This window comes from Vulpes vulpes, chromosome 15 (assembly GCF_048418805.1).
Source record: "Vulpes vulpes isolate BD-2025 chromosome 15, VulVul3, whole genome shotgun sequence".
Taxonomy (NCBI): domain Eukaryota; kingdom Metazoa; phylum Chordata; class Mammalia; order Carnivora; family Canidae; genus Vulpes; species Vulpes vulpes.
In genome coordinates this window covers 111,614,574-111,628,740 of record NC_132794.1, presented here as the reverse complement: position 1 = coordinate 111,628,740, position 14,167 = coordinate 111,614,574, and the positions used below count along the sequence as shown (strand labels likewise).

Genomic DNA, 14,167 nt, shown 5'->3' with positions numbered 1-14,167 from the left:
AACAAGCATGAAAAAGGAAAAAAAAAGTACACTGATAATGTCCTAAACTAAAACTGAAGAGAAAAATAAATGGGTAAAACAGATTTTTAAAAACATCTAAGGCCCACATAGAAGTCAGTTATTATCAGCTGCTACCTTCCTACCAGATCTGAAGGATAAGTTCCCGAGGAACCCTTGTACTGGTCACCTGCATGATAAATAGGGTAGTCAAGTAATTTAAAATGTACATAATAGGCTAAGTTATCTGCTTTCTAAGAGAGACAATTTCACTCACACATTTAAAAAAAAAAAAAAAAAGAATTCCAATAAAGTGAAAATTTCTTTTCACATTGAAATTTGGAGTTACCTGCTGGCAACGTAAATGTTACAAGGTCAGTTAGAAAATAGCAAGCAAAATCCCCCTTTCTCTGATGAAGAGAGGCAGCTATCTCTCGCCGGATCTGCTCTGTCAGTTCAGGACACACCATTGCTGGAATACACTTTGCTGCTTGTTGAGACACCTTAAATACAAAAGAAACTTTCCTCTGCATCTCATTTATCATTAAAGAAAGCAGAAAATAACAGTATTTAAGAGAAATTACCAAACCTTCCCAGTAACCCAGGATGTTGTTTAATTTTTAAACAGATTAGGGATTATTTCCTCACCAGTGGAAGTTATGTTTCAGTACACCTTTCCAGGAAAATAGCCAGAAAAACACTTTACCTTCTAACTCAGGAAATTCACTTCTTTAGGAATTTATCTCAAGGACATATATAAAGATTTATGTAAAAATTTACATAAAATGGTGTTGTTCACAAAGTTTCATCCTAAGAGAGGGAGGGAGGACAGAAAACCACCTAAGTAAGACCTAGCATCATGCCTGCCATAAAAGTATTCTTAAAAAACAGGAAATTCCAGCTCATGGAGAAAGAGGAAAGTACACACACTCTTCTCCTGCTGGGTTAAGAATACTTCAAGTGCCCCAATGTGGAATAAAGAAAGCATGATATTTTTAAAGGGTTAGTTTCCACTGACCTCAAATCCCTCCCCATTTGTTATAACTCTGAATATTTAAAAAAGCAGTTGGGCTTCTCCAATTGTAGAAGAGACAACAAATCTTTGAAGTACAGCCAGCCTGACAGGAATGAAACGTGAGCAGTGATATAGTGAGCGCTATGATGGAGAACTTCTAGAAAAGGCATGGCTAGAACTTTCCTTTTCTTTTCTTTTTAATGATGGATTTGCAACGAATGATGCAAAGATATTATTTGACTTTTAAGGTGTATTCCTTTTATGGAGCTCAAGAAATATGCATACAAAGAATTCTGAAATCAAAGGTAAGTATCTGCTAGAGAGGAAATAAGTCTGGTGTGAACCAGTCTCCGTCACTACAGACCACAGCCACAAACCTGGACAACCTTCCCAAAGGCAAGTTTCCAGTCACAAGTGGAGTTTGGAGCATATGTGCCAATAAGCCACTCAAAGAGTCAGCTTTACTATTAATGTCATCTATATAATATATGGGAACAATTAACTGTAATTCTTATTAAGGTAAGTAAGTAAACAGCATTTCAAAACCTCTGCATAACCAACACAAGCATCAGACATCATATCGTGAAAAATCCTATATGAAAACTCAGTTTTGATAAATTCTATTGGCCAGGATTACCAGTAACAATGAAATTCTCACTACCTCTTAACTCCATGAACCCAATCATCACGTGACAGTCAAATTATGGAAAATGAGATGTCAATGTTTTCAGAATATAACTATTTCTCTAGAAACGGTGTTAAATGGATCCCAAAGTAAGTTCGAAGTTCCCAAAGCTTATTCTCATCAGCTAACCCTCTGCCTCCTTCCAGAAACCTGAGACTGTTTCTTCAAAAACTTGGGTCTGTATCATGAATACTGCAAACATTCCAAGAGAAACCTTACAGCTGGTAAAGAGTCTCCAAGCATGCCCCCTCACCCCCCACTGCCATCCTTCAGCTCAGGTCCCTGAAAGCCTATCCTTCATCTTCTAGCCTCTTTCAACCTTACAACTCTCAACCATCTCCTTAGGCCAATAATTCTTAACTTATGGCACATGAACTTGCAAGGGCCTGTGAACCTGAATGAGAATTTTCATTAAATTTAAATCCTTCATTTTCACTAACCTCCTGTCTATATTTAAAATGCATTCTCTTATATATCACAAATCTATTCTGAAAAAACTGTCAGAATATAACTGATTTCTGTTGCCATCTTATTTTTATTCTACGCATTTAAAGAAACAGTATATTGAAAAGGAGCCCATAGGCTCCACCAAACTACCAGAGTCCATGACCTAAAATCCAATTAAAAACCCTGACCCCAGATACTATCTCCAAAATATAATGTTCTCCTGTTATGATCCCAAAGTACTTGGCTCTGTGCTCTCACTGCAGGCACATCCCTTAGCATAATCTCCCTACTGGCCCCTTCAACTCCATCCTCTGGAGCATTCATTCCACTGAGATGACATTTCACAACCAATTTTGTTCTTTCCCTGGAAATCCACCCCGCTCCCCCTCTCCCACAGTGCACCAGTTAGTCTATGTGTTCCAGAGAATATGGCAAAATTGATAAGTTGCTTCCTAAATTAGGTTCCATCTAGAAGACCCTGCAGCTTCCATGCACTCTCTTGTGCTGTCCCACGGATCACTTGTTCTGGTGAAACCTGCCCTCTGAAGGAGCCCACGTACCAGGATTTGAAGCCCCCCGCCACCAGTTATGTGAATATGCTTGGAACCAGATCCTCTCACCTGAGTCAAGCGTTCTGACAACTGCAGCTCTGAAAATTTGACTATAAACTCATAAGACCTTGAGCCAAAAACTATTCAATCAAGCTGCTCCTGGATTCCCTACCCTCAGAAACTGCATGGAGATAACAACTGCTGCTAAGTGGAAGTGATCTGTTAGACAGTAAACAGAAAGTACCCTGAGGTTCTACTGCCTTCCCACCATCAGTCCCCAGACGCTCTCAGGGCAGTGACTTAGGACTGTCACTCCAACCTTATCACAGCCCTCTACCAGCCTGAGGGCAGCCTAGGAGCCCACCAACGACTTGAGCCTTGATTCACAGCTGCCCCCGCTATCCTGTCTCCTGCCACCACCAGCAACTATAGCTCCACACACTGGCCCCGCCAATACACAACGCAAATGTAGCCAGACCTCAAATATGACAGGAACTACCTCTAACTGTTCCAGAACTCTGGTCCTTCTAATCACACTGCTTTTCCAGCAATCCCTTTCTCTAGCCACAGCACACCTGCCCCTTGTTTTTCACTACAGCTCTCACTCAAGCCCTGCCCTTCCTCTTATAGGTGCCTCTGGTGTCACTGGATGCTTACCACGCTGAACTACAGCTAGCCATTTCAATCATATTCCTTAAACCCTCCCAGTGCTGTGTACATAGTGGTTCACACCACTTGGGTCTGTATCGTGAATACTGCAGAACCTATAATCCAATTTAAAAACCCTGACCCCAGATACGTATCTCAAAAATATAATGTTCTCCTGTTCGGATCTCAAAAAGTACTTGGCTCTGTGCTTTCTCTGCAGGCACATCCCTTAACGTAATCTCCATACTGGCCTCTTCAGTTCCATCCTCTGGAGCATCCATTCCACTGGGAGGACATTCCACAACCAATTTTGTCCAATATGGGCAAATTTGGATATGTAAATATGCATGCCACAGAAGACGCATATTGAGAAAATTTCAATCTTTTTTTTTTAAGAGCCATTTTCAACTATTTTTCTGGAAGGTTTTTTTTTTTTTTTTTTTTTTAATTTATTCATGAGAGAGAGAGACAGGCAGAGAGACAGGCAGAGGGAGAAGCAGGCTCCATGCAGGGAGGGAGCCCGACATGGGACTCCATCCCAGGTCTCCAGGATCACACCCTGGGGCCGTAGGCGGCACTAAACTGCTGCGCCACTGGGGCTGCCTGAAAATTTCAATCTTCAACTGACCTGACCCTCTGCACTCTATTTATCTTATTGTTAAAAGAATTAACTGTATAATATGGTCATATCCTGAATCATTTGTTCATCTGCAGTCATTTGTGACATCTGTGTAGTTATCTAAGCCCAAAGGCTCAGAACCAACTTGATCCCCCCCTCTCCATTACTCCCCACATCCAGTTGATCCACTTAATCTTGACTCTGTCCCCACCAGTTCTGTCAAACCAGCCTAACTTCCTTCCACTGCCACTGCGACTCTGGTACCAGCAGAGCCCTTGCCAGCGTCATGTAATGCCCGCCCTACCAAGGCTTCCCCCTCTCTAATCCACAGCAGCCAAAATACACTGTGATCTGGCCACTCCCCTGCTCCTCTCCCTAACTCTGCAGACCTGTTCATGGCCCTAGGAACAATCTTCGAATCCCCTGGCCTAGAAGACCCTCCACAGTGTTTCCTTCTCCAGATCCCAATCACCATCACAGTCATGCTGAGCACCTGCAAGTTCCTGAAATCTCCACAAACACTACCACCAGGGCCTCTGAATAAAGTTTCCTCAACTCCCTCTCTCTTCCACCCACCTATGACATAAACTCCTACTTCTCCTTCAGACCTCCACTACAATGTAACCTGCTCTAAGTGAGAAGGTAAGATACCCCAAAACACTTTCTCTAGTACTCCCACAGCACCTGGCATTTACATCTATGAGAACACACTCTGTACAGAATTACCTATTTATTTCTCTGCTCCTCTGGATACTCACTAAAGGAAGAGCCAACACCAATCACGTCCCTCTTTAGCACAGTATCTTGCACACGCAGTGGGTACTCAATAAATATTAGTTGAGTGAATGAATGAAGGCTATGTCCTAGTGTTTTTCTAATCAAACAGATGATTAAAATCTTGTGGCAAAATGTCCTGTTTTAAGAGCATATACCCTTAAGAATCACAGACTGTTGAAGTCTCAAGTTTAGTGTGAATTTATAAAGGAAGTAGATGAATCTAAAACATTTAAGAACAGTTTTAAAAAGCATTACAGTTTAGAAAAGCAAAAATAAAAACTAATGAACACATTTCCTTCATGTAAAACATTTAACCAAAATGTCATACTCACTTCCGTAAGCAGTATAGCTAGCATATCCTGCCTCTGAAAACGTATAGCCAGATGTACGAGAGTATAGCCAACATCAAAAGCAGAAGGACGGTTCAGCAAGCGCACTTCATCTGCAGTGAGCTGACGTGCAATGTCCCCTCCTGATGACTTGTATGCTTCTATAGCAGCTAAATCACCTTCTACCACCCCTAGAACAAGCAACAAGATAGAAAAGAATTTAATTCTATTTTTCTTCAAAAACCATAAACCTGTTGCATTCACTCTAAACCCTTTTAAGTGTCTCTCTAGGATTCCTGGACCCTGAGACAACATTTAAATGTCCTAAAGAATATTAAGAAAAGTTAGTGTACTCCTCTCCATTTAATTTCTTGCCAGAACTAGAACTACCTATTTAAGTACTTACCTTCACATCAGTGCTAGCTCCATGCTCTGGTTGAGGTTTAGAGGTATCATTAGTATATACTGATTGGATCAAAGATCAGTAATCCTAGTGTGAGGAAGTAGACTTTACAGAAGACACTAAACTACCTATTCTGGTCCTGACTCTACAGAAACCAAGGAGAAAGGGATATGCTGCTTCCTATTGGCTTTGGGCTCTCTCGCCCTTTGCACTGCATTTTTTACGCTGAAAAAAAACAAATGCTGGACCTTCCATATTGTTGTTTAGCTAGAAACAATTCAGAGCTATTAAACCATTTTCAGTATCGTTAAAATTAGCAACATTTTGATTTCAGAACCTCTCAAAGCCATGTGTTCCTTACATTCATTAAGTATTAATACAGTAAAACTTGAACCAGATGAGTTAGAACAAAGATAGGCCAAAATAAAACATTACAAAACCAGTTGGGGGTAGAGAGATAAGTATCACTTTTTTTATAATCCATAAAGAACTTTCTGTTCCCACTAAATCGTGTTACTAATCTTAACACAAATTAATGCTAGGTGAAGACAGTATTCCTGCTTACTAAAGCTGTACAGTACATATCTATGAATAAATAGCCTTGGCAAAAAATAAAGGTAAGCTTCAAATTTACTCACAGTGTTACACACACACACACATACACACACACTCAAGACTGTAGGACCAAAGAGTTTTTAGTGTTTTCTAAGTTATATCAGGAAAAATCTGTTTGTTGGGTAAAACACTAATACTAGCTAAAAATATTCTTAGTGTATCTTTTTAAAAATCATTTTTAATGGCCATCCTGAATTAGGAATTAGAGAAATAAGAGCTACTTCTGTGAGCATAACAGATTCATCCAATGCAATAATTTCTCCCAGTTGCTTAAAATACAAAAACTTTAAAATGATAATTCCCATGTTCATTGAATTCCCATGACGTACATGCAAAGGACTATGCTAGGCAATATAAAAAACACAGATAGTAAAAACATGATTCCTATACTCAAAACAGTCCTTTCTCACCACGTGTAAGCCACAAAAGGCCAGCTTCAAATGTTTTCAGACTCTGTTGGTCAAAGATCCTTTCTGCAAATCCAGACCCACTCCACAAAAAAAAGAACACCCTGCCTCTGACACATTTTTCAGGTGAAGAATCCATGATATGAAACCAGAACACCTTCTTACAGGAACTTTTATTTTCATGGTTCACGTAGGTTAATACATTCTTCAATATAAACACCTCAGTACAGCTGTCACCCCCTCCCCCAAAACGGAAAGAGCCTTTAGGCCCAGTGCCCTGGCAAAATCATCTGGGCTAAATCGTGGTACGCTAAAATGTGATACGGCTGGCAGGAATCTTCCTCAAAGGGCAGGCCTTATAAATAGATATAGAAAGTCCTACTTCAAATTAAAAAAAAAGAAAAGAAAAGAAAAGAAAAGAAAGAAATCTATGGTTAAATAGTCAAGTACACACAAAGAACTCTGAAATTTCTGCTTGTTTTAATGAACAGATGAAAGTAATCAAAGAGAGCTCGTAACTTTAGAATTTAATGAGGTTCATCTTTTTAGAACTAAATATGCTCTACTACTCTGTTTCCTTCTATGGGTATTTCCGTATGAAAGCAACTACTTTTCATGTATGATTTATCAAAGCTGTCATTATTTCTGGGTGCCTGCAGTATCACTGCACCTTTTATAAGCTTTAGCCTAAAAATATATATTTATAAAACTTCTTTCTATGACATGAGAAAAGCCACTCAAGGACCAAAAAGACTGATCAACTGACCTGAAAAGCTACAGAGGAGGAAGACGTGCACAGAACATGTATACGTATGTGTACCTATTCAGGCATGTGCATGTGCCTGCATGCACATACCTTTTTTGTTTCCCAAAGACAAAGATGATTGCCAACCAACTTCTAAATCACTGTCTTCACTATTTTTGGCTAGCTCACCATATAGCTAGCTCATGTCTGAAGAATCTTCTCTTAGAAATTCTTAAGAATTCATTTCCTGGGACTCCTGGGTGGCTCAGTGGTTGAGCGTCTGCCTTTGGCTCAGCTCATGATCCTGGGGTCCCAGGATAGAGCCCCACATGGGGCTCCCTGCATGAAGCCTGCTTCTCCCTCTGCCTATGTCTTTGCCTCTCTCTCCTGAATAAATAAAATCTTTAAAAAAAAGAAAAGAAAAGAAAAGAAAAAGAAAAAGAAAAATTCATTTCCTCGGTCATGGTTGTGAGAGATTTCTGTAATTAGAAAATAACATAATCAAAGACAGGGGGGTACAGACCAGAGAGCACAAGAAAGGTGACACACTGTGCTTTGAAATTATGATTTACGACGTCACCCAGTCTGGCTTCAAATTAAGCATTTTTTAAAAATATAAACAGAACTTCAAAAGATGAACTTGTACAGTATATGAATTCTATCTCAATAAAGAAGATACATACACACAAAAACAGGATTTCTATTTGTCCTAATCCAAAATACCAAAACAATTACTTCCCTCATCCCCCAGCTCTGCAGTGAACTGCAGACAGAGTATGCTATTGCTCCCCAGCATGAAGTAAACCCAGGGGGTCAGAAAATGAGGATAAAGAGAATAGAGTTTGTGCTCTATTGAAGAATAGAGCACTAAATCCTCCAAATTTTCTAGAACATGAAAAACACAATGTAAGTACAGGTACAAAGTAGTATCTCAAAGAAAAATATCATCTAATGTTTTGGGAATATAAGATTCCATTCTTTTCTTTAACTATAGTTAAGAACTTAGTTTCAGTTACCAGTGAGTTTTCAGCTACAAAGACAAGTACATCATGAGACTGTCACCAAACAGTCCAAATGTTTTTAGTCTATCTTTATGACACATTGTTCAATGACAGCTACTGACTAAAGTTTCGACAGCTTCTTGACAGATGGGTTTTTACTGCAAGCAGGGTATTAAAAAGGATATGGCCCATACTCAGATAAGGTAAAGTTTTACCTACCAAAGTTTTCTACTTAGGTGGACAAAGTATCAGATCATATGCAAAACAACTTAAAATGTCTTTTGAGTTCTTCATGTAACATTTTTTACCACCTCTAATATCAGGGGATAAAGGAAAGGAGGAAAAGGGGAGAAGGCTGGTTGGTAGGAAAAGACAGCAAAATAAATGCAAGAGGTATAATCTCACTTCATGTAACAATAACCAAGAAAAACCAGAACAATTCCAATGGAAGAGAGATGATGGTGTATACATGCTTCCTAGTTACTGACCTCTCAACGCTTCCAAGCGTGAACTAAAGCATCTTTAACATGTTTTTTGAAAATTTTAACAAATGTATTATTACATACATGTTCTGTCCCTTTTTCTTCTGTGCTATGACTGCAAATTAAAAGGACAGCTGAAGGCACTCTGAGAAGATTAACTTTATAAAACTAACCTACAGTATCATCACACATTCAAAACTGACTGAATGAATAACCAACTAAGCAATGGTGCATAATTACAGATAATGCAAAGTTAACATACTTTTAAAACATTAAGACCTAAGAGTAAACAAAAGTTACTACATCTTACAAACTATAAAGTTAAAAAAAAAAAAAAAGTTTGTATTGTTCTATAAGCTGGGCCAGGAGTGGAATTTAACATATTTTGAAGCCACAGAACACAACTCATGGAACTTCACAGCTACTATGGAACTCCGATGGTTAGAATATGGAGCTGGCTCATAGATGTTTAGAAAACAGACTTATTTTTTTCCCCCATATATGGCACAGTTTTCAAAGTTTTGCCTTATTTTTTTTTATGACATAAAATCATAATGGTAACTAACTTTGAAAAGAATGCCAAATGGTAAAAAAAAAGCCAGGACTTACCTGAGCCCACATGGGCCAGCTCAACACTACCCTGGAGTTCTATGGTAGCTGTGACATCACAGCATGGTTTATGCTGTGGGGTCAGGGTGGACTTGGAGTCAGCTGGCACAATTTCAGGAGCCCTTAAAGAGAAAAGTTAGTTTTAAGTGGTAATGTTCACAATGTGCTTTACCATGGTCAGCAGAAAGATGCAGATGTGCTGTCTACAATGTCTGGAGAGTTGTCTTCTACCCAGAGTTTAATTCACTTAGGTGGTTTTGCATATTAAAAAAAAAAATTATGCCACCCAGTAATACTTTTTCTTTATATTCCTAACCATTTGGCTATAGTTCAATGACGAACTTGGCTTAGATATTCATATTCACAGCTAACTCCTTCGATACTCAAATATGAGATGCTTTTTAAATAAAATGACCAATATTTTTAAAGTGCATCTTCAAGTTGGCACAAGCTCAGTGGCAATCCCAGGAATAGTGTGAGCAGTCCAGACCACCTCTTAGAGGTATTATTCGCATGATAACCAATGGCAGCAAGTGAATTTACCACTTCTATTCCTAGAATAGTGCTACAGAACAATAACCTTTTTAAAAACTGAGATGAAAATCACAAATTGGAGATAAATTCTTTATACTATATCAAGATAAGCTCCTGTTCAATTCAGTCAATAAACTCCATTATGAAAACATCCTCTTTAGAATAAAAGACTCAATGACAGAAAAGTCAAAATAATCTCTAATTAACGCCTTCAAATATTCTATTATTAATGACAAACTATGCCAAATATAATTTATACTCTGGAGCTCCGATGTCTTTACATCTCTGATTAGACTGTGAACAACCCAACTGCTGTGAATATATAAATCCCCCAAATCATGAAAAAATACCTGAAACGACAGACACCTTCAGAAGAAAGATTTCGCCATGCAGGAAGAATGATTGCTGAAAGCGCCACGGAAGGACTTAAAGGAACAGGTCACAAAGTTATCTTTGGGAAGGGAATTAGGGATGAGGGCCAGTGTTAACAGTTAAAGAAAATGAACATGAGTTCCAATTACAAAGGTCACTGAAAATATTGCCGAAAAGAGTTAACTGAGGGGATACTGTTTCTTAAAAACCTATGGTTCCAGTTATATAAAGTAGTATATATCAAAACCACATTCACCACTGAAGTCAAGTCCCCAAAAGTTTTCTGACTGCAAATAAAAATTTCACCTGCCACAAGGCCACATTATCCTGGCTGAATCTGAAACCAAATTTTAAGATTTTTAGAATTATACTATTTTAGGTAGTCCTGGAGGGGCTACTGAATTGTCTAGGCACTCTCTTTTACAAGTCATGGTAGAGTTTATAAAAGGAAAAAACTCTTATGACATATAACATTGCACACTGTACATAATATGTCCATGTAACTCTTCTTCTAGCCAAAAATACTGATAGAATACAGAATCATCAAAATGGAAGATGTTAAAGTTGCTTAGTCCATCTTGATAGGGTCCCCAGGTTGAAGCACAAAACAAAAACGTCCCCATGATTTGCCACTGCAAGAAAGTTCTACAGCTTCAGGAAACACCTATGGCCACTTAAGTATCCATGTTAAGTGGAGTGGTAGATTTTCCTCAAAACTGTCAGCCCCATATATCCAACAACTCATTAGACAGATTCGCTACATCCTGTCTAAAACTGAACTTCCTGTCTCCCATGTTTAGGAAAAATGATCCAATACAAGTGTCCAAACCAAAACCGAGGATATAGGGATCCCTGGGTGGCGCAGCGGTTTGGCGCCTGCCTTTGGCCCAGGGCGCGATCCTGGAGACCCAGGATTGAATCCCACGTCGGGCTCCCGGTGCATGGAGCCTGCTTCTCCCTCTCCCTCTGCCTATGTCTCTGCCTCTCTCTCTCTCTCTCTGTGTGACTATCATAAATAAATAAATAAATTAAAAAAAAAAAAAACCGAGGATATATTTCTTAACTACTCTCCCCTTCACCCCCATATTGATTTTGCCAAGTTTTGTCAATCCTGACTTTTAAGTCTCTCTCAAATACCACCCCCGCCCAACCCCATCTCCAGTGCCTCTATCCTCAGTCAGGACTGCACTCTCCCTCACCTAGATTACTGTAATGTTCTTAAGTGGTCAGCATGTCTTCCAATCTAGTCTAGGACCAGAGTGATCTTCCTAAACCACAAATCTGATTAAGGCAGTCTCCTTCCACATGTTTACCACTGCCCTTATGTTAAAACCTAAACTCCTTAGGTTTTCAAGAGGCCTTGAAAGGTTCAGCATTATCCCAAAGCAGTACCCCCTCAACAATAGCCCCACAGCTCCCACTCTAAACATCAACCCTGCTAACTTCATCAGTTTCCTCTCCTGACTCTGAGGTCTTCACACATGCAATTCCCTCTGATGAAAACATTCTTCCCTCTTCTCTTTAAGGTTTTGGCTTAGATGTTACTTCCTCCTGAAAGGCCTCTCCAGATCTTCAAATGAAATTAGGGTATATATATATATTCTTCTAACATCTTATCCTTCTTCTACTAAACTCATCACCCTACACTGATTTGTTGAATTTAATCTTCCTCTACCAGAGCACAAGCTAAAAGCCATGACTTCTTTCACAGTGCTTGGGAAAACACTCCATGAATATCTAAGTGTGAAAATAAATGGACCGACAAAGAAAAGGCAAAAACCAAGTCAATTCTGGAAAGCAACTGGAAGGTGGAACAGGATGAATATTCGCTTTACCATATTTTAAATACATAATAAAGCTATAATTACTTAAACAGAAGTGTGATACTGATGTAAAAACAAACATCAACACAAAGAGCCTCAAAACAAATCATGCAGAATCATTTTCTGTATAATAGAACCACTCAAATCCATGGGGAAATAATTTAATAAATCATATTAATAGAATTTATAAAAGTATTTTAATCCTTAGTACAATCTAAAACACTGTAAAGAAAACAAAGGGTCTTTAGTATAACTCTCCTCATACAAAAAAGAGGGGGGAGAAAATCTGCAGCAGATATGACTGGTACATATTTTTAGAAATATAACTAAGAATAAAACAGAAAACAGAAGATATAAATCAACAATTCACAGAGAAAACTACAAATAACTAAACAAGACAGTACTCCTGCCTTACTAACACACCCCAGCAAAGGCCCAGCTGCCCTGGTGCTCTCACCTAGCTGATGGGATACAATCTGGGAAGTTCTTCCAAGAAACTATTTACCTTTAATATGTTCATATTGTTTCCATGTGATCCCATGTCAGGGAATCTAAGAAAACAGAAATGCTGACAATTTCTGTCAATGCTATCAGAATAAAAACTATTCAAATAACTCAAAAGGCTAAGGGGCATGTTAAAATACAGCAAATTAATGTCCTATTACACATTCATTTTTTAAAAGATGAAAACAGGGACACCTGGGTGGCTCAGGTCATGATCCTGCGGTCCTGGGATCAAGTCCCACATCAGACTCCCCACAGGAAGCCTGCTTCTCCTCTGCCTGTGTATCTGCTTCTCTCTGTCTCTCACGAATAAATAAAATCTTTTAAAAATAAAGATGAAAACATTTTAATTACTTCAAAACATAAAGTTCAACAAAAAAAGTACAATTTCAATTACATAAAAATAAGTAAATGTAAAAAAAATGAAAATACATAATAACATGACAGATTTCCTCTAGCTGCTGATGCTATACATTATTTTCAGTTTTTTCTCTGAAATACTCCACAATGAGCATGCTCTGTTTTTATTATTTAAAAATACACCAAACCCTCATGTACAGTTACAAGAAGCCAGTACATATTATCTAATGATGAAACAAGAAGAATGCTGTGTTCATCCATAGTTGAACAAAATGTGGGATATACATACAATAGTATTCAGACTTAAAAGGGAAGCAAATTCTGACATGTGCTGCAACATGAATGAACTCTAAAGACATTACAGTAAATTAAACAATCCAGTCACAAAAGGATAAACACTGTATGATCCCACTTCGGTGAGGTACCTCGAGGAGTTAAATGAAGGGACAGAAACCAGAATGGTGGTTGGCGGGGAGGAGGTGAGATCTCTTGTTTAGGGATACAGAGTTCAGTCCTATAACACAAAAAAAGCTGTAGAGACGGGTAGTTGCGTGATGGCTCCACAATAATACGAATGTACTTAATGCCGCTGAACTAAATGCTTAAAAATTGTTATGATGAGGGTACCTGGGTGGCTCAATGGTTGAGCATCTGCCTTTAATTCAGGTCGTGATCCCAGGGTCCTGGGATCAAGTTCTGCTTCTCCCTCTGCCTATGTCTCTGCCTCTCTCTCTCTGTGTCTCTCATGAGTAAATAAAATCTTAAAAAAAAAAAATTTGTTAGAATGGCTACGGGCGTCTGGATGGTGCAGTCAGTTAAGTGTCCAACTCTTGATTTTGGCTCAGGTTGTCATCTCAGGGTCCCAAGACTGAGCCCCATGTAGGGCTCCATGCTTAGTGGGGAGTCAGCTTGAGATTCTCTCTCCTTCTCCCTACCCCTCCCACTTGTGCACTCTCTAAATAAATAAATAATAAATCTTTTTTTTTTAATGGCTCAGATGGCAGGTTTTGTCACATGTATTTTACCACAATTAAACTTTAAAAAAAAAACAATGATACAAGGAGACATTCAGATATATCAGAGGTGCTGCTTCAAACAATATCACCTACATAGTATTTCTACCTCCCCCCAGATAAATGTTTTAATTTAATCTAATAATTTCCAAATTGAGTATCATTCTGTGAAAAAATTGTCAGGACTCTGAAAATGTTTATCTCATGAAAGAATAAATAAAAAACCCAAAT

General features: G+C 38.6%; 1 protein-coding gene across 5 annotated transcripts in view; it reads right to left on the bottom strand.

The window, feature by feature from the left end:
- Positions 1 to 14,167, bottom strand: part of ZRANB1 (zinc finger RANBP2-type containing 1) — a 57,992-nt gene that overhangs the window by 13,265 nt on the left and 30,560 nt on the right. For 3 of the 5 annotated variants that reach the window (XM_072740359.1, XM_072740362.1, XM_026010686.2), the window contains 2 exons: positions 5,072 to 5,259; positions 347 to 500 (listed from right to left, as the gene is read on the bottom strand). In XM_072740359.1, coding sequence (XP_072596460.1) covers positions 347 to 500; positions 5,072 to 5,259 — 342 coding nt within the window. Of the gene's footprint in view, positions 1 to 346; positions 501 to 5,071; positions 5,260 to 9,330; positions 9,453 to 14,167 lie in introns of all 5 variants that reach the window. The other 2 variants (XM_072740361.1, XM_072740360.1) reach the window with 1 other exon arrangement.